At 39.5% G+C, this 26,342-nt stretch overlaps 1 protein-coding gene across 1 annotated transcript in view; it reads right to left on the minus strand.

The window, feature by feature from the left end:
* RTN3 (reticulon 3) overlaps positions 1-26,342 on the minus strand; it is a 63,171-nt gene that overhangs the window by 12,215 nt on the left and 24,614 nt on the right. The window contains 3 exon segments of the mRNA XM_021082903.1: positions 21,852-22,676; positions 22,679-23,422; positions 23,425-23,910. Coding sequence (XP_020938562.1) covers positions 21,852-22,676; positions 22,679-23,422; positions 23,425-23,910 — 2,055 coding nt within the window.

Raw genomic sequence — 26,342 nt, forward strand, 5'->3', positions numbered from 1 at the left:
AGCTCCAATTTGAGCCCTGGCCTGGGTTCTTCCATATGCTGCAGGTGTGGCCCTAAAAAAAAAATTATAGTTGTATACTTTAATGGATGAATTGTACAGTATATGAATTATATCTCAAAGAAAGTGTTAAAAAAGAAATAGTACAGCAGGAATCGACACGACATTGTAAATCAACTATACTCTAATAAAATTTAAAAAGAAAAGAAATAGACAAATTCGTAATTATAGTCAAAGATTTTTACCTTCATACCTCTCTCAGTAACTGGTAGAACAAGATCAGTAAGAGTATAGGTGACTTGAACCCTATTAACCTATCTGACCTTCTTGACATTTATAGGACACGCCACACAGTAACAGCAGAACATAAATTTTTTCAAGTATATACCAAGATAAATCAAATTCTGGGCCTTGTAAAGGACTCAAGACACTTTTATGTCTTCTGACTACAAGTAATCACATTAAAAACAATAACAAAGATAATTAGGAAAACCAACAATAAACTTTGAATAAACTAAAAAATACACTTTTTTTTTTTTTTTGTCTTTTTGCCATTTCTTGGGCCGCTTCTGCAGCATATGGAGTTTCCCAGGCTAGGGGCCAAATTGGAGCTGTAGCCACCAGCCTACACCACAGCCACAGCAACGTGGGATCCGAGCTGCGTCTGTGACCTACACCACAGCTCACAGCAATGCTGGATCATTAACCCACTGAGCCAGGCCATGGATTGAACCCTCAACCTCATGGTTCCTAGTTGGATTCCTTAACCACTGCACCACGACAGGAATTCCACTAAACAATACACTTTTAAACAACCCATAAACCAAAGAAAAAAGTCAACAGGGCAAGTACTGAAAGAAAATAGAAATTCATGGTTCCAGCTAAGTGTCTAAATTAGAAAAGAAGAAAGACGAGCTCTTTGGTGACACAGCTGGTTAAGGATCTGGTGTTATCACTGCAGCAGCTTGGGTCGCTGCTGTGGTGTGGGACTGGCCTGGGAACATCCACATGCTGTGAGCATGGCCAAAAAAAAAAAAAAAAAAAACCAGACAAAATACCCCCAAACCAAACCAAACCAAACCCCCAAGATGAGAAATCAGTGTTCTCAGTTTCAACCTTAAAAAACTAGAGAAAGAACAACTTGAACCCCAAGTAAACAAAAGAAAGGCAAAAATAAAAACCAGAGCTGAAGAGTTTCTGTTGTGGCTCAGCAGTTAACGAATCTGACTAATATCCATGAGGACTCGGGTTCAATCTCTGGCCTCGCTCAGTGAGTTAAGGATCCAGCGTTGCCATGGCTGTGGTGTACACTGGAAGCTACAGTTCTGATTGTACCCCTAGCCTGGGAACTCCTATATGCTTCAGGTGCAGCCCTAAAAACAAAACAGGTAAAATCAGTGGAATAGATAATAGAAAAACACCAGAGAAAAATCAGTGAAACCAAAGTCAGCTATTTGAGAATATCAATGAACTAGATAAAACTAGCTAGACTGATCTAGAAAAAGTAAAAGAATAAAAAAAAACTGCCAATATCAGAAATGAGAGAGGTGACATCACTACAGATTCTTTTTTTTTTTTTTTGCTTTTTAGGGCCACACCCGCAGCATATGGAAGTTCCCGGGCTAGGGGTCAAAATGGAGCTGCAGTTACCGGCCATGGCCATAGCTACAGCAAAGCCATATCCGAGCTGCATTTGTGACCTACACCACAACTCAAGGCAGTGCCAGATCCTTAACCCACTGAGCGAGGCCAGGGATCAAACCCTCATCCTTATGGGTACTAGTTGGATTTGTTACTGCTGAACCACGACAGGAACTCCACTACAGATTCTAAAGACATTGAAAGGATAAGAGAATATTATGATGAATGTTATTCCAATATATTAGACAGTTTAGATGAGGTGAACAAATTCCTCTAAAGATACAAACTGTCAAAGCTCACTCAAGAAATAAACGAAAATATGCAAAAAAAAAAAAAGAAAGAAAGACAGACAGAAAGAAATAGAAAACTCCAGGAGAATTCTGCACCACTGGGGAATTCTGTCAAATACTGAACAGGAAATAATCCTCACGGTTCCTAGTCGGATTCGTTAACCACTGCGCCACAACGGGAACTCCCAGGTAAAACCTTTTTAATTTGAAGTCTTTTAACTATGAACTCAGGCTTCACAATAATCCAACCAATCCACGCTTACCTCTATATTGTCTATACTTAAAAAGTGTCTGATAAATAAAAGTTTTCCAACCCCTGCAACTACTCAGAAGTACTATTTATAAATGATAAATGTATACATACTTATAATGCTTAAATCTTATTTTAAAATGACCAACAAAGAAAATTTTACTCTAGACATATGGTTACTGTGTCAGAGATGAGCACCCTATGGTCCTGGATGCTAAGGAAACATCAGAGATGACTATAAAAAACATTAACTCAATATAATTGTGAATTAAGTGATGCTTATTTTAGGAGGTATTCCAGTTTTATTTCTGGAGCCACTTCATGCCTCCTGTCTTCCACTTGGCTCCAGATCCCTACCTGATAACACATTTTATCCCCAGTTTTAGAGTCAATACAGCAAAAAACAAACTTTGCTCCAGACTGCCTGGGTTTGCATCCTCTTCCATGTACTAGCCATATGATTCCGGACACGACACTTAACCTCTCTGTGCCTTGGGTTCCTCATCTACAAAATGGAATAATACGGTATCTGCTTTATAGGATGCTGCCTATATTAAATGGGCTAATGTGCAGAAGTGCTCAGAATGCTACTGACAGTAAAACAACATTAGCTATTATTACTATCATTATTATTATTAATTTAACTATCAACCCTTACTACAATTAAAATGGAAAGTTGAACTAAAATATGCTACAGAGAACTACCATATGATCCAGCAATCCCACTCCTGGGAATATATCCAGAGAAAACCATAATTCAAAAAGATATATGCACCCCAATGTTCACTCCAGCACTATTTACAATACCCAAGGCAAAGAAGCAACCTAAATATCCATCAACAGAAAAATGGGTAAAGAAGATGTGGTGTGTACGTATCTGTGTTTTATATATATATAAAACGATATATAACAGACTATTAATCAGCCATAAAAAAGAATGAAATAATGCCATTTGCAGCAACATAGATGGATCTAGAGATTGTCATACTAAGTGAAGTCAAAGAGAGACAAATATCATATGATATCACTTATATGTGGAACCTAAAAAAATGATACAGGAGTTCCCATTGTAGCTGAGTGGGTTACGAACCTGACTAGTATCCATCAGATTTTGGGTTTGATCCCTGGCCTCGCTTAGTGGGTTAAGGATCTGGCACTGCCATGAGCTGTGGTGTAGGTCACAGATGCAGCTCGGATCTGGCATTTCTGTGGCTGTGGTGTAGGCTGGCAGCTGCAGCTCATATTTCACCCCTAGCCTGGGAACTTCCATATGTCAAAGGTATGGCCCTAAAACAAAACAAAACTAACCTATTTACAAAATAGAAACAGACCCAAAGACTTTGAAATCAAATTTATGGTTTCCAAAGGGGAGAGGTGGGGGTGGGGTGGGGAGGGATAAATGAGGAGTTTGGAATTTATACATATGCACTATCATATGTAAAAGAGATAATTAGTAACAACCTACTATATAGCACAGGGAACTCTATCAACATTCCCTAACAATCTACATGGGAAAAGAATCTGAAGAAGACATATGTACATGTATAACTGAATCACTCTGCTGTATACCTGAAACTAATACAACACTGTAAATCAACTACACTTCAATAAAAATTTTTTTTAAAAGATCTGCTAGAGAGAGGTAGATTTTTTCCCCCTTTCCTCTCTGTTGTGAAGATACTAAGAAATTAAGATTGGGAGATTAGCTTTTCAGATGGGCGCTGAGTGGTTCTTTGGATCATGTCTGGTAGCTCTGCAGATTATAACAGAACATGGTGGCCCAGAAGGAATGGGCCCCGATGGTGTCACTGAGAGCAACTGGAATAAGACTTGATAACACTGACACTATGAACTTAAAGGAGCCTCTTCTTCGGGGCATCTATGCTTATGGTTTTGAGAAGCCTTCAGTTATTCAGCAGAGAGCTATTATTCCTTGTATGATGTGATTGCTCAAGCTCAGTCAGGTACTGGCAAGACAGCCACATTTGCTATTTCCATCCTGAAACAGTTGGAGATTGAGTTCAAGGAGACCCAAGCACTAGTATTGGCCCCCGCCAGAGAAAAAGAAAACAAAAAGACAGCTTACAGAATGGGAGAAAATAGTTTCAAATGATACAACTGATAAGGGCTCAATCTCTAGAATATATAAGCGACTTATATAACTCAAGAGCAAAAAAGCCAACAACCCAATGGAAAAATGGGCAAAAGACCTGAATAGACATTTTCCCAAGGAAGATGTACAGATGGCCAACAAGCACATGAAAAAATGCTCAACATCCCTGATTATTAGAGAAATGCAAATCAAAACTACCATGAGATACCACCTCACACCAGTCAGAATGGCCATCATTAGTAAGTCCACAAATAACAAATGCTGGAGGGGGTGTGGAGAAAAGGGAACCTTCCTGCACTGTTGGTGGGAATGTAAGCTGGTACAACCACTATGGAAAACACTATGAAGGTACCTTAGAAATCTATACATAGAACTACCATATAACCCAGCAATCCCACTCTTGGGCATATATCCGGACAAACTTTCCTTAAAAAAGACACATGCACCCGCATGTTCATTGCAGCACTATTCACAATAGCCAAGACATGGAAACAAACCAAATGTCCATCGACAGATGACTAGATTAGGAAAATGTGGTATATATATACACAATGGAATACTACTCAGCCATTAAAAAGAATGAAATAATGCCATTTGCAGCAACATGGATGGAACTAGAGACTCTCATCTTGAGTGAAGTTAAGTCAGAAAGAGAAAGACAAATATGATATCACTTATATCTGGAATCTAATATACGGCACAATTAAACCTTTCCACAGAAAAGAAAATCATGGATTTGGAGAAGAGACTCGTGGTTGCCAAGGGGGAGGGGGAGGGGTGGATTGGGAGCTTGCAGTTAATAGATGTAAACTATCGCCTTTGCAATGGATTAGCAATGAGATCCTGCTGTGTAGTGCTGGGAACTCTGTCTAGTCACTTATGAAGGAGCATGATAATGTGCGAAAATAGAATGTGTACGTGTGTGTAACTGGGTCACCATGCTGTACAGCTGAAAAAAAATTGTATTAGGGGAGTTCCTGTCGTGGCGCAGTGGTTAACGAATCCGACTAGGAACCATGAGGTTGCGGGTTCGGTCCCTGCCCTTGCTCAGTGGGTTAACGATCCGGCGTTGCCACGAGCTGTGGTGTAGGTTGCAGACGCGGCTCGGATCCCGAGTTGCTGTGGCTCTGGCGTAGGCCGGTAGCTACAGCTCCGATTCAACCCCTAGCCTGGGAACCTCCATATGCCGCGGGAGCGGCCCAAGAAATGGCAACAACAACAACAGACAAAAAAAAAAAAAAAAAAAAAAAAAAAAAATTGTATTAGGGAAATAACAATTAAAAAAAACAAAAAAAAAGGTTGGGGGATTACTAGGGACTCTCAATCAAATCAGCTACTTTGATCTATTTTACATATCAAGCTCCCATATGAAATTTCCTATGAAAAAAAGAGTTGCCGCACTATGAGTAAATAAAGAAAATGATGTGTGAAAGGTTAGAGGGAGGGAGAGGACGATATGTGGGCCTATGGGGCAGACCTGACTAGCACAGATTTGGGAAGTACTGACATACAGGTGGAAACCTGAAGCCATGGGAACAGAAGAGATCACCTAGGGGCATCTCATAACACCTCAAACACCACTGATTCTACCTTTCACGCAGCAACCCAAGACAGAATGAAACCTTAGCTAACCTCTTTCGAAGTCCTGAGTACTAACCTGATGGGTACTGGGAAGAAATAAAAGTCAAAAGTTCTCAAAAGCACAAAGTCAACAGTCAGTGTTTTCCTTACTTTTGTTATCTCTCTTTTTCACTCTTTTTCAGCCACCCCCACAGCATATGGAAGTTACTGGAGCCAGGAATCAAATATGAGTCAGAGTTGTGACCTACGTCATAGATGCAGCAACAGTGGTTCCTTAACCCACTGCTCTGGGCTGGGGATTGAACCAGAGCCTCCACACAGATAAGCAGGATCATTAACCCACTGTGCCACAGAGGAAACTCCTGTAACTGTATTTTTACATTATCTAAAGTTTATTTTCATTTGAAAGACCCTTACTTTTTTCTAGTTATATTTCAATATATTTAAAGTCCTGAGCTGTATTAATTATGCCCTTTTTTTTCTTTGCTTTTTAGGGCCACATCTTTGGCATACGGAGATTCCCAGGCTAGGGGTCAAACTGGAGCTACAGGTGCTGGCCTACACCACAGCCACAGTAACTTGGCATCTGAGCTGTGTCTGCTACCTATACCACAGCTCATGGCAACACTGGATCCTTAACCCACTGGGCGAGGCCACAGATCAAACCCACATCCTCATGGATACTAAGTCAGGTTGGTTACCGCTGAGTCACAACGGGAACTCCTGCCCCTTTTTGATTAGAACCCCCCACCTTTTTTTGTCTTTTTTAGTGCTGCACCTGCGGCTTATGAAAGTTCCCAGGCTAAGGGTCAAATCGGACCTGTAGCTGCTGACCTACAACACAGCCACAGCAACGCCAGATCCCAGCTGCATCTGTGGTCTACAACACAGCTCATGGCAATGCTAGATCCTTAATCCGCTGAGTGAGGCCAGGGATCGAACTCGCAACCTCGTGGATCCTATTTGGGTTCATTACCACTGAGCCACACGAGAACTCCCTCTTAGAACTCATTCTAATACATAATACAGCTCCATTGTATAAGTTTATGTATGTTAAGTCAATCAATTCAGTTAACTTAATTATTCTGCTAATGGAAAATAAAGCATCTGACAGAATTGGAGTTCCTGCTGTGGAAGTGGGTTAAGAATCCAACTGTGTGGTTTAGGTCACTAGGAGGTGTGGATTCAATCACCAGCCTAGGAACTTCATATGCTGCAGGAGCAGCCACAAAAAAAAAAAAAAAAAAAAAAAAGAAAGAAAGAAAGAAAAAGAAAATGAGTTCCCGCCCTGACACACAGAAATGAATCCAACTAGGAATCATAAGGTTGCGGGTTCAATCCCTGGCCTTGCTCAGTGGGTTAATGACCCAGCATTGCTGTGAGCTGTGGTGTAGGTCGCAGACTCAGCTCGGATCCGGCGTTGCTGTGGCTGTGGCACAGGCCGGTAGCTGTAGCTCCAATTAGACTTCTAGCCTGGGAATCTCCATATGCCAGGGGAGTGGCCCTAAAAAAAAAAAAAAGGAAAGAAAAAGAAAATGAATGTATTCACCAGAAGTGCTTACACTGCTGGCAGAATTATGAATGATACTTTCCTCTTATTTTTCAAATCTTCTATAATGTGAGCATATTTTTTATTTTAAAAATGTTAAAGGCTGCCTACTTCTTGCCCATATTTTTTAAGGATGCCAGCTGTAGTGCCCTTCTTACACCAAAAGAGGGCAATGACACACTCAATGATAATCTCAAGGCCAAGTAGGAAAAATCCATTCCTGCCAATTCAAATGAGAATGGAGCAAATCTTGATTAACTACTCACTGATTTTTATTACTAAATTTGGGGAAATTTCTTATTTTGATTCCAACATCAACTATTTCCAGAATCATTCTCCAAATTCCCAAACTTTAACCTACTCTCCCAAGTATACACCTCAAAGGAAGATAAATGCTGCTCAAATGCTTATTCTGAAAAAGGATACAGGTGCAAGAAATTTCAAGGTTTAGTAGCCCATCAGTTTTAATTTCATTTTCAAGAATAAACGTCTGAGTTCCCTTTGTGGCTCGGCAGTAAACAAACTCGACTAGTATCCATGAGGATGCAGGTTCCATACTTGGCCTTGCTCAGTGGGTTAAGGATCCAGTATTGCTGTGGCTGTGGTGTAGGCCAGCAGCTGCAGCTCAGATTAGACTCCTAGCCTGAGAACTTCCATATGCTGTGAGTGCAGCCCTAAAAAGACCAAAAAAAAAAAAAAAAAAAGAATTCTCCAACTAAGGATCCATACATGTTCTATCTTCTGTGCACTGCAAAATTTGTAAATATTTATCTCTAAGTTTTAAATGTGGCTTATGGGGAGCTCCCGTCATGGCTCAGTGGTTAACGAATCCAGCTAGGAACCATGAGGTTGTGGGTTCAATCCCTGGCCTCGATCAGTGAGTTAAAGAGCTGGTATTGCCATAAGCTGTGGTGTATGCCACAGATGCGGTTCGGATCAGTTGTGGCATAGGCTGCAGCTGCAGCTCCGATTTGACCCCTGGCACGGGAACTACCATAGGCCACAGGTGTGACATTAAATAGAAAAACGGAAATGAAGCTAAAACTGTCACTGTCAAAGACAAACACACATGCTTTTGGCCTGGCAGCAGGCCAAATAAATTTTAGGAACCTCTTTCAAGCTAGCACTCCTCTCAAAGACTGTCAGAAAAAAAAATGGTTTTTCCAAAAACAAATGAACCCAAACAAAAAACAGGAGTTCCCGTCCTGGCTCAGCAGTTAACGAACCCAACTAGTATCCATGAGGACATGGGTTTGATCCCTGGCCTTGCTCAATGGGTTAAGGATCCCACGTTGCTGTGGCTGTGGTATAGGCTGGCAGCTACAGCTCCAGTTCAACCCTTAGCCTGGAAACCTCCATATGGCACAAGTGCAGCCCTAAAAAGACAAAAAAAAAAAAAAAAAAAAAAAAAAAAAAGTTTTCATTTATTAAAATAACATTCTCCTTGCCTTAAATTTCAGATTTTAAAAGTACAGAAAACAAAACGATATTGACTACCTCTCCCCAACAAAACAGGTAGATCTGAAAATGTGAACTCTGAACTTTTACCCAAAGAATGTAATTAAAGATAATAAATGCAATGCTGAATCATGATGGAAAGGATAAAGATACAAAACTCTAGCTTTAGTTTCCCATCCTTTATTTTTCCCTTCTAGGCCCAACTGGTTATTTGCACATACTGGACTACTTATAATTCTCCAACTAAGAAAATCTAGATTTAACTCTGCAGAAGACATCAGATCCAACCTAAAACTTTATTTTTATTTTTGGTCTTTTTATGGCCGCACCTGCAGCATACGGAAGTTGCCAGGCTAGGGGTCAAATCGGAGCTACGGCTGCCCACTTGCGCCACAGCTACAGCAACACCAGATCCGAGCAGTGTCTGTGACCTATACTGCAGCTCACGGTAATGCCGGATCTTTAGATCACAGGGCCATGTCCTCATGGATACCAGTCGGGTTCATTACCACTGAGCCACGATGGGATCTCCCCAACATAAAACTAAACAAAACAGGAGTAAAAGTTCCTGTGGCACATCGGATTAAGGATCTAGCATTGCCACAACTGTAGCGTGGGTTTGATTCCTGGCATGGGAACTTCTGCATGCCATGGTGAGGCCAAAAAAGAAAAAAAAAAAAAATTAAATAAAACTACTTAATTGCTAATAACTGTGAAAACACAATCAAATTGAAAACATTATTTTATGCCCTTTGTACACATCTGTTTCTACTTCAATCTCTGAAGCTAGTCATGTTGCGGCAATAAGACATTTATCCTATGGTTACGACACACTTGGACCTGTACGCTTCTTTGACAGTCTGTTAAACAATACATGTGAGTGACATGGTTTCAGATGATCGTAACATATGATAAAATTATTTTCTTCTAAAAAAAAGCTGCTACTCTCTAAAATCTTTACCAGTAATAAGCATAAGAAGTTTTAAAATGAATTATTAGGTAACATACACATGCTACTGAGTGTCCCTCATAGAAAAACTGGGAATCTGATCAATAACTGGGACCGCTTTTCTCCCCTCAACATTTACTTTCCTTCCAACATAAAGTCGAAAAGAGTTTAGAGTACCTATATGATGGGTCACTACCTAGATTTTTCCTAGTAATGTCTTATTTTGTTTCTTTTAATATGTATTTTTTGGTTGCACTCACGGCATGCAGTTCCCAGGCCAGGGATCAAAACCATGTGATAGCAGTGACCCAAGCCACAGCAGTGACAACATGGTATCCTTAACTGCTAAGTCACCAGGAACTCCCATTTTTTAAAAAATGTACTTCAAAGTAAATGACAAATATCAGGAAATCTACTTCAGCTTGCATATCATCATCAAAGTTCAATATTTACTGTCTTTCTTTTGATGTTACATTTACACACAATGAAATATACAATACATTCGCTCAATCTGGACACATGCACACACCTATGTAACCCTATCAAACTACAGAACCCTATCACCTCCCCAAAATTTTGTTTCTTTCCAACCAACACTCCAAAATAACCGCTGTTCTGCAGATTCTTTTCCCTATGTAGACTAGTTTGCTTGCTCTACAATTTCACTTAAATGGAATCATACTGTATGAATATTTTCTGTACTGCTTCTTCACTTTTCATAACTTCTGAGATTCGTCCATATTTGTTGCAAGTATCAAAAGAAAACTAGTTATACCACAGGTTAACTATTTCTTTATTGATGAAGAGCTTTGAGCTGTGATGAATAAAACTGCTAAAGACATACAGAAGTGTTTATATGAACACATTTCCATTTCTCTACAGTGGAGTTGCCAAGTTATGAGGCAGGTGCACGTTTAGTTCTCAGAAGAAACTGGCCAACTTTTCTCCAAAGTATCTGTACTATTATGCATTCTTACCAGTAGTTTGAAAGTTTTAGTTGTTCCACAAGCAACATTACGTTATTATCTGCCATCTAGGTGAATGTGTAGTGATATCCAATTTTGATTTTTTTGTGTGTGTGTCTTTTGAAGGCCGTACCCACAGCATATGGAGGTTCCCAGGCTAGGGGTGCAATTGGAGCTGCAGCTGCCAGCTTACACCACAGGCACAGCAACACCAGATCCAAGCCGCATCTGTGACCTACACCACAGCTCAGGACCTTAACCCACTGAACGAAGCCAGGGATCAAACACACAACCTCCTGGTTATTAGTCGGATTCGTTTCTGCTGCGCCGCGACGGGAACTCCGTATTTTGATTTTAATTACATAAAGATGTGATGTTGAACACATTCATTGGACCATTGGTTATTTATATATCTCTTGTAAAATGTCAAGAAATTTTCTGTCCAATTTCCTTTATTGTGCTGTTTGTCCTTTTACTGTTGAAATGTAGTCTTAAATATTTCCTGGACACTAGCCCTTCATCAGATCAGTGTTTTGTAAATACTTTCTCCTAGTCAATGGCTTGCTTGTTTAGTGGTATCTTTTAATGGCCAAGGTTTACTTTACTGGAGTCTAACTTAGAAATCTTTATTTTATGGCTAGTGCATTCTGTGACCTAAGAAACCTCTTCTATGCTCACGTCATGAAAATACTCTCCTATGCTTGCTTCTAAAAGTTTTATGGGAGTTCCTGTCATGGTTCAGCAGAAATGAACCTGACCCAGTATCCATGAGGACATGGGTTCAATCCCTGGACCTGTTCAGTGGGTTAAGGATCCAGCGTTGCCTCGAGCTCTGATGTAGATTGCAGACGCTGCTTGGATCTGGCATTGCTGTGGCTGTGGCGTGGGCCAGCAGCTATGGCTCTGATTCAACCCCTAGCCTGGGAACTTCCACATGCCATGTGTGCAGCCTAAAAGACAGGCCTCTGATCCACTTTAGATTCATTTGTGTATGTCAAGCAGGCATTTTGGCAGGCAGAATGATCAGAGGAACCCCTTGGTGTACATCTTACTTGCCTAATACTTCCTTCTGCCCCCAAATATTAGCAGAACCTGTGAATATGATGAGATAGTCACACTTGTATTTAAATATCAGTTATATAAGACCCTGCAGCAGACTGGAGAAAAATTCTCCTGAGAGCTTTGAAGAAGCAAGCTACCATGTGTGAGGAAGGCCATAAGACCAGGATCTGAGTGCAGCCTCTTGGAGCTGAGCATGATCTCCAGCCCAGAGCCAGCAAGCAAGAAAATAGGGATCTGGTCCTCCAACCTCCAGGAACTGAATTCTGCCAATAATCAGTGAAGTTGGAAGAGAATCCTGAGCCTCAGATGTGACCCCAACCCTGATTCATGCCTGTTGATTTCAGAATCTCAGTTTATTTCAGCGTGGCATGATCTGAGCAGAGGATCCAGCTATAACCTGTGTCTGGACTCCTGATCCATCAGAAACTGAGATAATAAAGTTGTGTTACTTTAAGTTGCTAAGATTTTGGTCATGTGTTATTTCTGAATTTTCCATTTCTTTGATCTGTTGACTCTTTTGCAAGTTTCATAATTTTTATTATTCTTTTATTATCTGTAGGGTCTGAAATAACCCCCCTTTCATGACTGATATTGGTAATTTGTGGGGTTTTTTTTGTCATTCAAGAAATCAATTTTTTTAATCTTTTTCAGGAATCAAACTTTGGCTTGGCTATTTTTGGCTTCCATTAATACTGCTCTTATCTTTACTTCCTTCCTTCTACTCACTTTGGGTTTACTTTACCTTCTTTTTCTAGTTTAAGTTGAAACTTAGATCACTGAAATTAGATATTTTTCTTTTCTAATACAAACATTTGAAGTTATAATTTCCCTTTCAGCACTACACTGCAAAGGTTTGATATACTGTATTTTTATTGTCAGTTTAAAACATTTAAAATTTTTCCTTAGAATTTCTTTTTTGAGCTATAGACTACATAAAAGTGACTTGCTTAACTTCCAAATATTTGGAAATTTCCCCAGGTATTTTATTTTCATTGTTTAAAAATTTAATTTCATTATGATCTTAGAACATAGTTTGTATTTTAACTTTTTAAATTTGAGTTGTTTGAGGGCTATTATCTATATTGGTGAATGTATATGTTGTGCATTTGAAAAAGAACGTGGTTATGTTTCTGTAGGGCACTGTGTTCTATAAATATCATGTAGGTCAAAGTAGCTGACTGCACTGTTCAGATCTTTGTATGTATGTAGAGTTGGTTCATCAACTGCTGAGAAAAGTATTAAAACCTGCAATTATGATTAAAGAACTGCCTACTCCTCCCTTATATTTGTCAGTTTTTGCTTTATTTATTTTGATGCTGTTATTAGGCACATACACACTTACAAGTGTCAGGATATCCTGGTATCTTTTATCATATCACTTTTTATTTCTGGTACTATTTTTTTTTATTTCTATGCCTACTTTTGCATGGCATATATATATATATATTTTTTTTTTGGCATACCTTTTCCATGCACTTACCGTCAATTTATGTGTCTTTAAATTTAATATGCATCTTTTACAGTCAGCATATAGTTAGGTCTTACATGTTTATGCAGTCTGTCACACTGACTGTAGTCTTGAGTCCACTAACATAATGATGTGACTGCACAGTCTCTCACTTTATTACCATGTTACCTGTCTTTCCTTTGTATGTGTCATTTTTCTTACCTTTTGTTTCAGCAATGTGACTAAGATATATGGTGCAGGAAAGGGTTAACTCAGCAGTTCTGGGATGCTAAATCCCTGAATATGCCAAAGAAAGGTCTATCTTCAGGACTGGCTCTTGGGAGTCCTTGGAATATTCTGGCTGATAACTGTTTTTCATGCCTGGGGCTTTGGGCCATGCTGTCCCAGCGTGACTGCTTAAGTCGATCCTAAGAATATGATTTATGGCAAACACCTGCTTCTGCTCTGGGTGGCTTGGGTCTGAGTAGCTAAGGTCAGTTATGTGAGTATTGCACGTCACCCTGAACACCCAGGATGAGATGAGCTTCCTAGTTGGCAACACTCAGCACATGCCGTCATATATCACTGATGGGAGAATGAAGGACAGCCCTGTGTGACTCTACTAGACAGCTGGAAGCTTGCACCTAGTTCCTCCTGGACTTTATCCCATGTGCCTTTCCCCCTTTGCCAATTCTTTTTTTTTGGCAGGGGGAGGCTTTTCAGGGCTGCACCATGACATAAGGAAATTCCCAGTCTAGGGGTCGAATTGGAGCTACAGCTGCTGACCTACACCAGTTCACAGCAATGCCGGATTCTTAACCCATGGAGTGAGGCCAGGGACTGAACCTGAGTCCTCATGGATACTAGCTCATTTCCACTGAGTCATGACAGGAACTCCTCCCTTTGCCAATTCTAATGTGTCCTTTTTATTGCAATAAATCGTTAATGGTGAGAATAACAGCTTCCGAACCTTCTGAGTCCTGGTGAATCACTGAGTCTGTCAGTGGTCTTGGGAACCCCTAACACATGTACCAAGGTATGGTTTTCTTTGTCCTTATCCTAGTAGGTGTTTGCTAAGCTTTTTTAATAAGGTAAGTGTGTTTTTCATAAAATTTGAGGTGGGCTTTTTTTGCCATTTTATTTTCAAATATGTTCTTCTCCAGCCTCTCACTTTTCTCTCTTCTAGGACTCCAACTATATGAATTACATCTTACAATATTGTCCCAAAGGTGTCTGAAGCTTAGTGATATTTTTCCTTTCTGTTCTTCAGGTTGGATAGTTTCCTGTTCATCTGTCATTAAGTATATTTGACTCTTCAATTGTTTGTTTTACTATTTAGCCCACTTGGTGAGTTTTTATTTCAGCTGCTGTATTATACAGTTCTAGGACTTTCACTTCACTCTTTTTTGTTTCTATTTCCCAGTTGAGATTTCCTTTGTTTTCATTCAATGAAAGAGTATTTTCCTTTACTTCAAAAGAGCAGTTATAATAGCTGCCTAAAACCGTGTCTCAATTCTAACATATGAAGTTAGTTTCTGTTGGTTGTCTTTTTTTTCCTTCGGATTGGGTTATATTTTCCAGGTTTTTAAAATATTGTATAGTTTTAGATTTTATCTTGGACATTGTGAATACTAGGCTGTATAGCCTCTGGACTCTGTTATATTCCTCTGGAGAGTACTAACACTTCTGTTTCAGTATGCAATTAAATTTGGTTGGACCCAAACTACAAACTCTTGTTTTTTGGGCAATATCTCAAATCTTAGTTCACTTCCTTTATCTTTAGCTATGGTTCAGGGATTAAACAGAAGTTTATACAGAAAGCTAATACTCAGAATTTTAGGCTTGCACTCTCTAGATCTCTGCTTTCTAAGATTTCTCCTCCCCTCACTGTCCAGTGGTCAAATGGCTGTGATTGACTGGAATTCTGTCCTCTAATAAGTTTTCTATGAAAGTTTTAACCAACCTTCCAAATGCCAACTTCAGCCTTCCTCTGGCTAAAAGCAGTTAAAATAGAAATTACCTTCATGTTGTTTTTTCTTAGAAGTGTCGGCCCTTTTCAAGAATCTGCCCATTTTTCACTCATTTTCCAGTGCTTTCAGGTCTCCCTCCCTGCCCCCACAATTTTGTGCAGAATATACAGTCACATGCACAAAGGTCAGGTCAGGTAAAAGCATACTTGGCCATAAAAATCCTTGTGATCTTGTTCTTAAAAATTTACTTCAGGAGTTTCTGTTGTGGCTCAGCGATAATGAACCCAATTAGTACCCATGAGGACAAGGATTCAATCCCTGACCCTGCTTAGTGGGTTAAGGATCTGGTGTTGCCGTGAGCTGGGGTGTAGGTCGCAGATGCGGCTTGGATCTGGCGTTGCTGTAGCTGTGGTGTAGGCCAGCAGCCACGTCTCCAATTTGCCCCCCAGCCTGGTAACTTCATATGCTGTGGATGTGGCCCTAAAAAGACATACAAAAAAGTTTTACTTCAGATTTACTGTGTGTAGGTATACAGCGATTCACTTTTTTAAAAAAATTAAAGTACAGTTTATTTACAATGTTGTGCCAATTTCTGCTGTACAGCAAAGTAACCCAGTCATACATACATATACATATATACACACACACACACACACACACACACACACACACATATATACACATTCCCTTTCTTTTATCATCTTCCTTCATGGTCTATCCCAAGAGACTGGATATAATTCCCTGTGCTATACAGTAGGACTAGATTCACTTTTATAATACTAAAATAAGTATGATTCTGAAAACCTTGTTTTCTAACTTTTTTTTTCTACTTTAGGCATTCATCATATAATAAAAACTCTATGTTCAATAATGTAGTTTTTATTAATAATAAAATATGAAAATCTTCACATAACAGAAGAAACTCCAACTCTGACAGCAAAGTGACAGTAACTAGAAAAATAATGCACATACCCAGAAGTGAAACTGATAAGAAGTGCAACAATGACACTAGAGAAATATCTGCATGTTTGTAAAAACAGACAAGTACAAGGATGTTAACTTCAGCATTGTCTATAACAGTAAAAAAACAAACAAAAAAGAAAATAATCCAAATCCCTAATCAAAAAGGGATGTTACACAGTAATAAAATGGATTACTACAAACTGTTAAAATAAAATTATAGATATTTCAACACGAAAAGAGTTAAAAAAAAACCTAATGTTGAATTAAACAAGTTGTAAAACAAAGATGCTAATATCAATAAAGCTTTAAAAGCACAAAAAATCACACATACACACATTCAAAGTATAGTAGAAGGATGTTATCAGCTTCACAATGGTGGTTACCCCCGGGGAAGGGAGAAGAGGGAGTGGATCTGGTGGTAATCCAAGGGTCCTTTAGTTTGAAAGCAAATATGACCATTAATTAACAATTAATAGAAGTTAATTCTAACATATGGAGCTACAAGTGTATGTATTTTTGTACTTTATATTTTCCATTTCTTTAAAAAAACAAACCCTCAACCTGCAACAGCTCTGATATTTGACTGCACAGAGATAACATACTCCACAACCTGTAATGGTTAAGGCACTGAGATATCCGCCACTGTCATAAACAGCCCTACAAGGATCACCTCTGTAATTGTTTTTCCACATACATTCTTTTTTTCCCTTAGAATACATTTCAAGAAACTAATCTGCCAGGTCAATTTCAGGTCTTTGTTACAAAACGCCAAGCTGCCTTCCAGAAAAGTTTTAACAACTTACATACCTATCACCAAACTATATACCTGACTATTTCCTTGGATTCTTTTTTTTTTTTTTTTCTTCAAACTCTTTATTTTGGCCAAGGCATGTGGAATTCTCAGGACAAGGATCAAACCGGAGCCACAGCAGCAACGAGCCACTGCAGTGAGAATACACGATCCTTAACTTGCTGCACCACAAGGGAACTTTCCTTGCATTCTTCCCAATCTGAATACTAAAATCCAAAAAACTATTTTCATCCAATTAGGTGTATGAGTCAGGGATCTAATTTTCTCTAGACGATTAGTCATATACTATAGATCACACCATAAGTACTCAAAAGCTAACCACAACATCATCAAAAACTTAGGCCTCATTAGGAACTTGTATACAATATACCATAAAATAGCAAAAAGAAAAATAAAATACCATTATTTTTTTCATTGTTCCTTTTGCCTATTTTCCCCAACAACTTTAAGCAGGACATAAATACAGAACTGATATTACTTTAGAAAGGAAAACTACTCAGATATACTACTCAGAGACTGACATACTTTACTGTAGTTTGTATTTGAAAAGACTTCCTTATAATGTAAGGCAATTTTTAAAGGTTTTCAATTCTGAAACCTGCAAAAGAAGACCTTTTGGCTTCTTGGTCTAATTGTACTAGTCTTCTTTAATTATCATTTAAACATACCTACTAATCACAGAATTTAGTCAGGGACAAATATCCTAAACTGCCACACCACTTTTCAATCTCTCACACTAGATTACATAACTCACTTGAGATTTACCAATAATTAGTACTTACACAGTACTTTACTCACTATAAAGCCATGAAGCAGGGCAAAATAATTACTACCATATCAACAAAGGAAGACACTGAACCAATGCAGCTAGCTGTCTACATCAACACTATGGCAGAAATTTAGGCACTGGATTGTCTAATTTCGATACGCCTTGTCACTCAAATGAATTTAACAATTATGACAAAAACTCATGAAGCCAGAATACACCACAGTTAGAGAATTGTAACTGGAGTTATACTGATGATTATCTACTTCAATGTCCTCAGTTTACAGATAAGAAAACTGAGGCCCCCAAAGGTGATGTAACTTAATTGTTTGAAGTCACACTTCTAGACAACACAAAGGAACAATTAAAATCCAGCTCTTTTTTTTCTTGCTTTTAGGGCCGCGCCTGCTGCATATGGAGGTTCTCAGGCTAGGGGGCAAAAATCAGAGCTGTAGCTGCCAGCCTAAGCCACAGCCACAGCCACAGCCACACAGGATCCAAGCCACTTTTGCGACCTACACGGAAGCTCACGGCAAGGCCAGATCCCTGACCCACTGATCAAGGCCAGGGATTGAATCTGCAGCCTCATGGATACTAGTCGGGTTCATAACCCCTTGAGCCACAATGGGAACTCCAGTTTTTTAAAGTGAAATTTATTTCCACTGTGCTGCAACAGGAACTCCCCTAGAATTCAACTCTCTTTAATCTAAGCTCAATAATCATCAACAACTAAAGTATAACAACTACCCTTAACTGCCATTTCAAATTTTTTGAGTTTATAAAAAAGCCTCAAAGATAATTATTAACAATTCATTGGCCGACAAATAATTATTTAGTACCCTACTTCATAAGCCGGGTCTTTTCTTGGTGCTAAGTGAATGTTTGCTAAATACTAGACAATGAGTTATCTACATTTTCATATGTAACCCTCACACTATTATTATAAAGTAAACACATTATCTTTAAGGATTAAAACTTAGTAAGATTAAATAATCTCCTCATGGTCCTTAAGTAAAGAAATAGCTTAAGAAGTAAACGGTGCCCTTCTGCTGCAGGCACTGAAGGGAGCAGCCATGGTGCTGGGGCACCCCATGGCTATGGACCTCAGGGTGACCCAGAACACAAGCAAGACAAGGCACAGTTGTGATCGGGGCACCTCGCCAAGCAAAGCAAGTTACTGCAAGATAAGATCTGAGAGATGTGTGGCTTTGTTCTTTACAAGTGGTGCCCCGGCAGGAGGAGCTGAGGAGTGTTCCAGATGCCATGTGAGGAAAAGTGGCTGCTAAGACTGCTGAGCCCCCTTTTCACTCTGTAATTAAAACCTGTAATTAAAAAAAAAGTAAATGACAGGAGTTCCCTGGGGGCTCCGTGGAAACAAATATGACTAGGAACCATGCAGTTGCAGGTTCGATCCCTGGCCTCGATCAGCGGGTGAGGGATCCTGGGACAAATTTGATTCCTGGAAACTTCTGCATGCCATGGGTGCAGGCAAAAAATTAAAAAAAAAAAAAAAAAAAGTAAACAGTATAATCTCACTTATATACTAACAAAAACCCATTTTTCTTTCATTTTATTTTATTGTCCCCACATGCAGCATGTGGAAGTTCCCAGGACAGGGACAGAACCTTTGCCATAGCTGCAACCCCAAGCCACAGCAGTGACAACACCAGATCCTTAACCTGCTGGGCCACCAGGAAACTCGTTTTTTTTGTTATAAATATAACTCTATATGATTTAATTTAGAAAAGGGATATACTAGAGTTCCTGCTGTGGCTCAGTGGTAATGAACCTGATTAGTACCCATTAGGATGTAGGTTTGAGCCCTGGCCTCACTCAGTGGGTTAAGGATACAGCGTTGCTATAAGCTGCAGCGTAGGTAGCAGAATCAGCTTGGATCTGTCATTGCTGTGGCTGTGCTGTAGCCCGGCAGCTACAGCTCCAATCTGACCCCTATCCTGGGGACTTCCATGTGCCACAGGTGCAGCCCTAAAATAGGAAGGGATGTACTGTTTAAAAGGTTTAGAAAATCAAAGAGACTTAAGTAGCACCTAATACTGACCATATAGTAAGGGTAGAACTTGGTACTGGATTAGAGGTTGTGGATCCCCTTCTTTATATATCCTTTTTTCTTTTCTTCTTCTTCTTTTTTTTTTTTTTTTTTTTTTTTGTCTTTTTGCCATTTCTTGGGCCACTCCAGTGGCATATGGAGGTTCCCAGGCTAGGGGTCTAATCAGAGCTGTAGCTGCCAGCCTACGCCTGAGCCACAGCAACGCAGGATCTGAGCCTCGTCTGCGACCTACACCACACCTCACGGCAACGCCAGATTGTTTACCCACTGAGCAAGGGCAGGGATCGAACCTGCAACTTCATGGTTTCTAGTCGGATTTGCTAACCACTGCGCCAAGACAGGAACTCCATATATCCTTTTTTCATTACATTTTCTAAAACCTCAGAATAGAGAGCTTTTGAAGTAACTGTTAACTGAAGTCCAACAGCTAGGAAAGTAAGTCAAACAAACAGGAGACAAGGGGAAAGGCTTCTAATACTATGTGAGTTTGCCTGAAGAATTTTTTTTGTCTTCTCTAGGGCCGTACTACCGGCATACGGAGATTCCCAGGCTAGGGGTCTAATCTGAGCTGTAGTTGCCAGCCTACACCAGAGCCACGCAATGCTGGATTTGAGCCGCATCTGCAACCTACACCACAGTTCACAGCAATGCTGGATCCTTAACCCACTGAGCAAGGCCAGGGATCGAACCCCAAACCTCATGGTTCCTAGTCAGATTTGTTCACCACTACGCCACGACGGGAACTCTGGCCTGAAGAATATTAAATAAGGTCCAAAGTTTAAGAATGCATAAGTTCTCTTAAGTATTAATGGCAAAATTGTACTACAATAATGGTTACCTACTTTCAGAGCATAAATTCTCTGTGGTATAAGATCAAATTAATTAAAAGTTTCATTTATTACCTTTCCCAGCAGGAATTCCTTTATCTTTGATTGCTAAATAGATTTTACAAGGCCCACAGCAAAAAACTCAAGTGCTAAGCAGTGATACTACTATGGAAATTTTAAAATAAGCTCTGGAAATAAATAAGAGTCTAATGATATTCTTCTCTTTTTCTTTTTCTTTTTAGAGCCGCACCTGTGACATATAGACGTTCCCAGGCTACGGGCTGAATCGGAGCTACAGCTGAGGCCTATGCCACGGTCATGACAGATTTGAGCCATACCTTCGACCTATACCACAGCTTGTGGCAATGCTGGATCCTTAACCCAATGAGTGAGGCCATGGATCCAACCTGGGTCCTCATGGATACTAGTTGGGTTAATTACCACTGAGCCATGACAGGAACTCTCTAATGATATTCTATTTTTTTTATTTTTTTTATTTTCCCACTGTACAGCAAGGGGATCAAGTTATCCTTACATGTATACATTACAATTACATTTTTTCCCCACCCTTTGTTCTGTTGCAACATGAGTATCTAGACAAAGTTCTCATCTAATGATATTCTTAAAAGCAGCAACCCCCCTTGGGCCAATCTAGGAAAGGAGAACCTTGAAAAAACTGGAGCATAAATTTTTTAAAGGGGACGATGTAACAAGTGGCCTATTCCTTTGGGAATTAACTGTATAAGAAAACCACATCAAGTAATCATTAAAAAATCTAGGAGTTCCTGTTGTGACTCAGCAGGTTATGACCTTGACTAGTATCCACGAGGATGCGCATTCCATCCCTGGCATCGCTCAGTGGCTTAAAGGATCAGGCATTGCTGTGGCTGTGGTGTAGGCTGGCAGCTACAGCCTAGGAACTTCCATATGTCACAGGTTTGGACCTAACAAGTAAAAAAAAAAAAAAAAAAAAAAAAAAAAACAATAAACCCAAACCCAAAAAACTACCTTTCCCCATTATGCAATGTGTTTTTATTCTAGCTAAAATTTCAGTGATAAAAATCAGAAACTAGGGAAAATGGCACTCTGATAAGTAATTAATCATAGCAGAACCACATGCAGTATTTCTAATGTAATCCATTACCTGAGAAGTCTGTCAGAAGTCTTGCTAAGACATGCTTGTTTACCAGTTCGGTCTTGCTAAGGCTGGAAGTAATATCTACACTAGCAGTTTCTTTGTTAAGAGTGGGCTTCTTGGAAATTCCAAGATCAGATCCAGTCTTGACATCTTTGTGTTGTAGGATATCACATGATCTCTGTGGCCAAGATGATTCTGGAGCAAATGTTAAAGTCGGCTTGAGTATTTCTTCAGGAGAGTCTACTTTATCCTGTGCAGAAGCGAACTTCTCAATCTTCCTTTCACTCAATTCTTTAAGGGCTCTGATTGTGAGCTGTTCCTGTTCTAAGTCCAGAGAGGCTGCTGGAGTAAGCTGGGTAGAGAGAATATCCAGAAGTTCACTCCTATCTGTTTCTTTGCTTTGTTCACTGTATTTGCTTTTTACGTTTTTAATTTCAGAACCACCTGACTCACTTTCATGCAAAACATCTGCAGAATTTGTTTTTAAGTCCTCAGTTTTCTCTGATACTGCTTCAAAGGTACTTCCTTCACCTTTACCTAGTATTCCTTTCTCTCTGGTTTCTGAAAAGGCTGCTATCAGGTCCTCTGGGGAAGAATCATCTATATCTTTAACACTTTTTTCATGCAATGACTCCAAAGAGGCAGAGGCTATCACATTTAGTGAGAATTCTGTCTTATCGTTAAAAACATTTGGAGACTCTGCTGAAGGAAGTTTTGGGTTCTCAGCTGCAACAGGCATTGCAGGAGCAACTACACTCATAAGATGAGACTGCTTCACCTCTTCTGAGATAAAATTCCTATCAGGTACTTGTGAACATGGTGCCTCACTGCAGGTCTCCTTTGAAGAATATCAGGCTGAACTTGTGGCTCAGAGTCACTGACTGACCCTTCAAAGTTTCCAGATATTTTGTCTTCCCTATTACAATTAAGAGTCTCTTTGATTTCTCTTTCATCTGTTTTTACAACAGCACTTGGAATGGGAACAGGTTTTTCAGTCTGAATTTTGTTGCTTTCAAATGAAGTATCAGCTGTGATGTCCTCTATTACTGTGTCATCAGACTCACCAGAACTATCAGCCTCTGTCATTTCCCCCAACACAGAGGTCTGCCAATTCATTTCATCATTTTTCAAGTGGCCATCAGGTAAAACCACTTTCACTGTGGCCACTCCAGAACCCAGAGAGACACGTTTCTCAAATGGAGATCCAGGTAACTCTGCAACTGTGTCATCTCTTTTCTGTACACTGCCTTGCACACCTTTGGTATTGATTTCCTGCATGGAAACAGAGTCTGGCATAGCATTTTCCTGTGGGAGAGACATTTCTGCCCAATCGCCTGTTGGTTTAGGGACAGCAGTGCTCCCATCAATAGAACATACAGGAATTTTCTGATGAGTGTTGGTTTTAAGATTTGCAACCGGAATTTCTGAATTATATTCACTCGTGTCTAGTCCTGTAGTTTTTGTGATGTAGTCAGACTTAGCACTCTGCTGTTTCACTTGGGAAACCAAATCCCAAGTCAGTATTTCATTAGTAAAGTTATGCATATCATTCACACATCTAGACACCTCCTCCAAGCTGCAGTTGTGTGTGAAAACTGTCTAGTGAGCAACCCAGAGGCTGGGTAATGCCCCGCTTCCTTATTTCTCAGTGGAAATACTTTGTCCTTGGACTCTGAAATGTCTGCATGTGATTCTCTATCAGTATGCACTGCCCAGCTACCAAAGTCATTTGCACTTTCCTTATATGTGTCTTTAAATTCTTTGTCAAATGCTGCTTTGTCAATAATTACTTCAAATGGTGATTCCGGGGAATCCTTTTCAATAATACCACCCCCTGAAACTTCAGAGGGGGATAAAGAATATGTACAAATGCCTTCTGCTTCAGACTGTTCCGTGGGTAGTTTCTGGGATGTTGGCAAAGTGAACTTGTCATCAGCATCCAAGGAAGTTTTATCATTGCAACTTGGTACCTCATTTGGGTTCTTGGGCTCCTCATCTTTATTTATTTGCTGTTCCTTTTGACCAACTTCCTTTGAGAGAGAAGCAGGACGAGCTGGGAAACTGGCTGGAACGGAAGGACGGTCACAGTGAACTCCTTCTGCAACAGAAACTGGGGAGTCTGCTATGTCTCTACTCGTCTCCTGAGGCTTTTCCATCTTTTTCACATCTAGAAGAGCCAAGCCGTCTTTTCCTTCTTTGGCTAAAATAGGCTGGCTGCCTAACACTTTACTTTTTTCTCCATGTAGTACTGTAAGGTCAGTATAATGTATTTCAGAAGATGAAAGAAAGGAGGAAGTCATAATTTCTGAAGGTGGCTCATCAGAGCAAAGAGAGCTCAATTCCTCTACGGTCAGAATTTGAAAGAAAAAAAATTGTTTACCAGGTACATTTACACATTAGCTGGTCAGGCCAAGCAGCATGCTTTTTATTTTTAAATTCATATATATACACACAGGATGTATATATACACACACATAAAGAAGTGAGGAAACAACGATCCACAGTTTTAAGACATGCATAAAATTGCCAGCAATGAAACAGAAGGCGTGTCATGCCACAAACTGCAAATGACAACAAGTTTTCATGACAAAATACTTTTCAGTCTACTCTTCCCCTTTAACAGCAAAGCGTAAAGAAGGGTATAAGACAGGATAATTTGGGGAAATGTTTTTGTCCTTTGGTATTTGGTAGAGCTCTTCAAAAGAATCAATGTAATCTATATAAAACAACTTGATTATTATGAAGTACTGATATGTTCTCATGTAGGTGGAACAATTCAGAACACACTGCTTCTATAAAACCACTGTTAGAGTTTGACAAGCTGAAAAGGAAAAAAAGAAGTGATCAGAGTTCTCTTTGATTTTCAGGAGATACAGGGAACCCTCCTGCCTAAAAATCAGGCTAGAAGTATTCTATTCCAACCACAAGGAAGATGGTCCCAGGTACAGATGCCCTCAATGTTTTAAACTAAAGGTACTGAAAAGGCTGGCCTGCTCCAAAACCTCTTGTACCCACTCGCCAACTTAAACAAAACTGAACTGTGTAAATTGATTTTCTTTATTAAAAAGAGTAAACACCAGGGAGTTCCCTTGTGGTCTAGCAGTTAGGACTCAGCACTTTCACCACTGCAGCCCACGTTCAATCCCTGGTCTGGAAACTGAGATCCCCTATCAAGCCGCTTCACATGGCAGCCAAAGGTTGGAGGGAGAGAGTAAACTCCAGAAATTCTTTTAAAACAGAAAATATCCTCCTGAAAGTAATACCTTAATTACTGCAGTTTTTAATACCAGAGTAGCCATTGATTTACTACATTTTTTTCCCAACTTTCCAATCTAGCAAGTTTTTTACTGGGGAAAAGATCAAAACAACTGTCCCAAGGGAAGGCACCATCCTTACACACTGCTGTATCTGTGGAGGTGGTACAAAGTAGGTCTTAAATAGTTCCAAATGAATGAATTAATGATTCGGCCTGCTGAGGTGAGACCAAAGTAGGCTCAGGAGAGCAATGCCTTCCTTGAGTATGAATGGGTAATCGGGACGATGTAAAAGAAAAAAACCTTTGGGATTACTTTTATTCAGCTTATATTCTTTTTCATGTTAGAATCTGAATTATAGTAAGACAAAAGCAAAATTATGACTTAATTAAAAACGATTCTATAAAGGTGAAAAGTAAAAATCAAATATCTTACTGCAAGAAATAAAATTCCACTATTATAAAGAATGTTTCCAAAATGCTACATAAAGTTCCTCTATTTCAACACATCACTGAAATTTGATGCAATTGTTCCCTGACCTTTAGAATATTTAACTGTAATCTGGGGAAAAAGTCTTTGTAAATTGAGGGAAAATAGTTAAAGTGTGGTGGTACAAACTGTACCAGTGAGACAGAAGTAAGCTGTAATTCATACTTAGTTCTAATGCAGTGTAAATGGTTTGCACCTATCATTGTATAATATGGATACTCAGCAAGATTGGATTATGGATAAATGAGGCTCACCAGTGCAGGCTAAAAGGTTTAAAAACCTGATATTTAAAGAACTATGGGCTACATTTAAATCAGAAATATTCCACAATCTGAGCTATGTATTGTTATTGAATTTACTGGTGACTGTCTCTATCAGAAACAGTCAATGAACTAAATCTGGATAAGGTAAAACGGAGAACTCCTCCCTTTAAACAGGAATGGAACCTCAGGGTGAACAGAACTAACTTTAACTCAGAGGGAATGGTCAGCTTATGTTTTATAGAGATTGAGATTTCAGATGATTTAGATCATCTTACAGAAAAAAGTGGACAAAATGAATTAGTAATAATTCAACCAATATTTACTGAGTGGCCACTATCATGTGACAGATACTGTTTTAGAAACTATTTTAAAAGCAGTGAACAGTTTCCATTTTGGCTCAGCAGTAATGAACCTGACTAGTACCCATGAGATTGCAGGTTTGATCCCTGGCCCTGCTCAGTGGGTTAAAGATTTGGCATTGCTGTGTGCTG

The sequence above is a fragment of the Sus scrofa genome, chromosome 2 (genome assembly GCF_000003025.6).
Source record: "Sus scrofa isolate TJ Tabasco breed Duroc chromosome 2, Sscrofa11.1, whole genome shotgun sequence".
NCBI classification, from domain to species: domain Eukaryota; kingdom Metazoa; phylum Chordata; class Mammalia; order Artiodactyla; family Suidae; genus Sus; species Sus scrofa.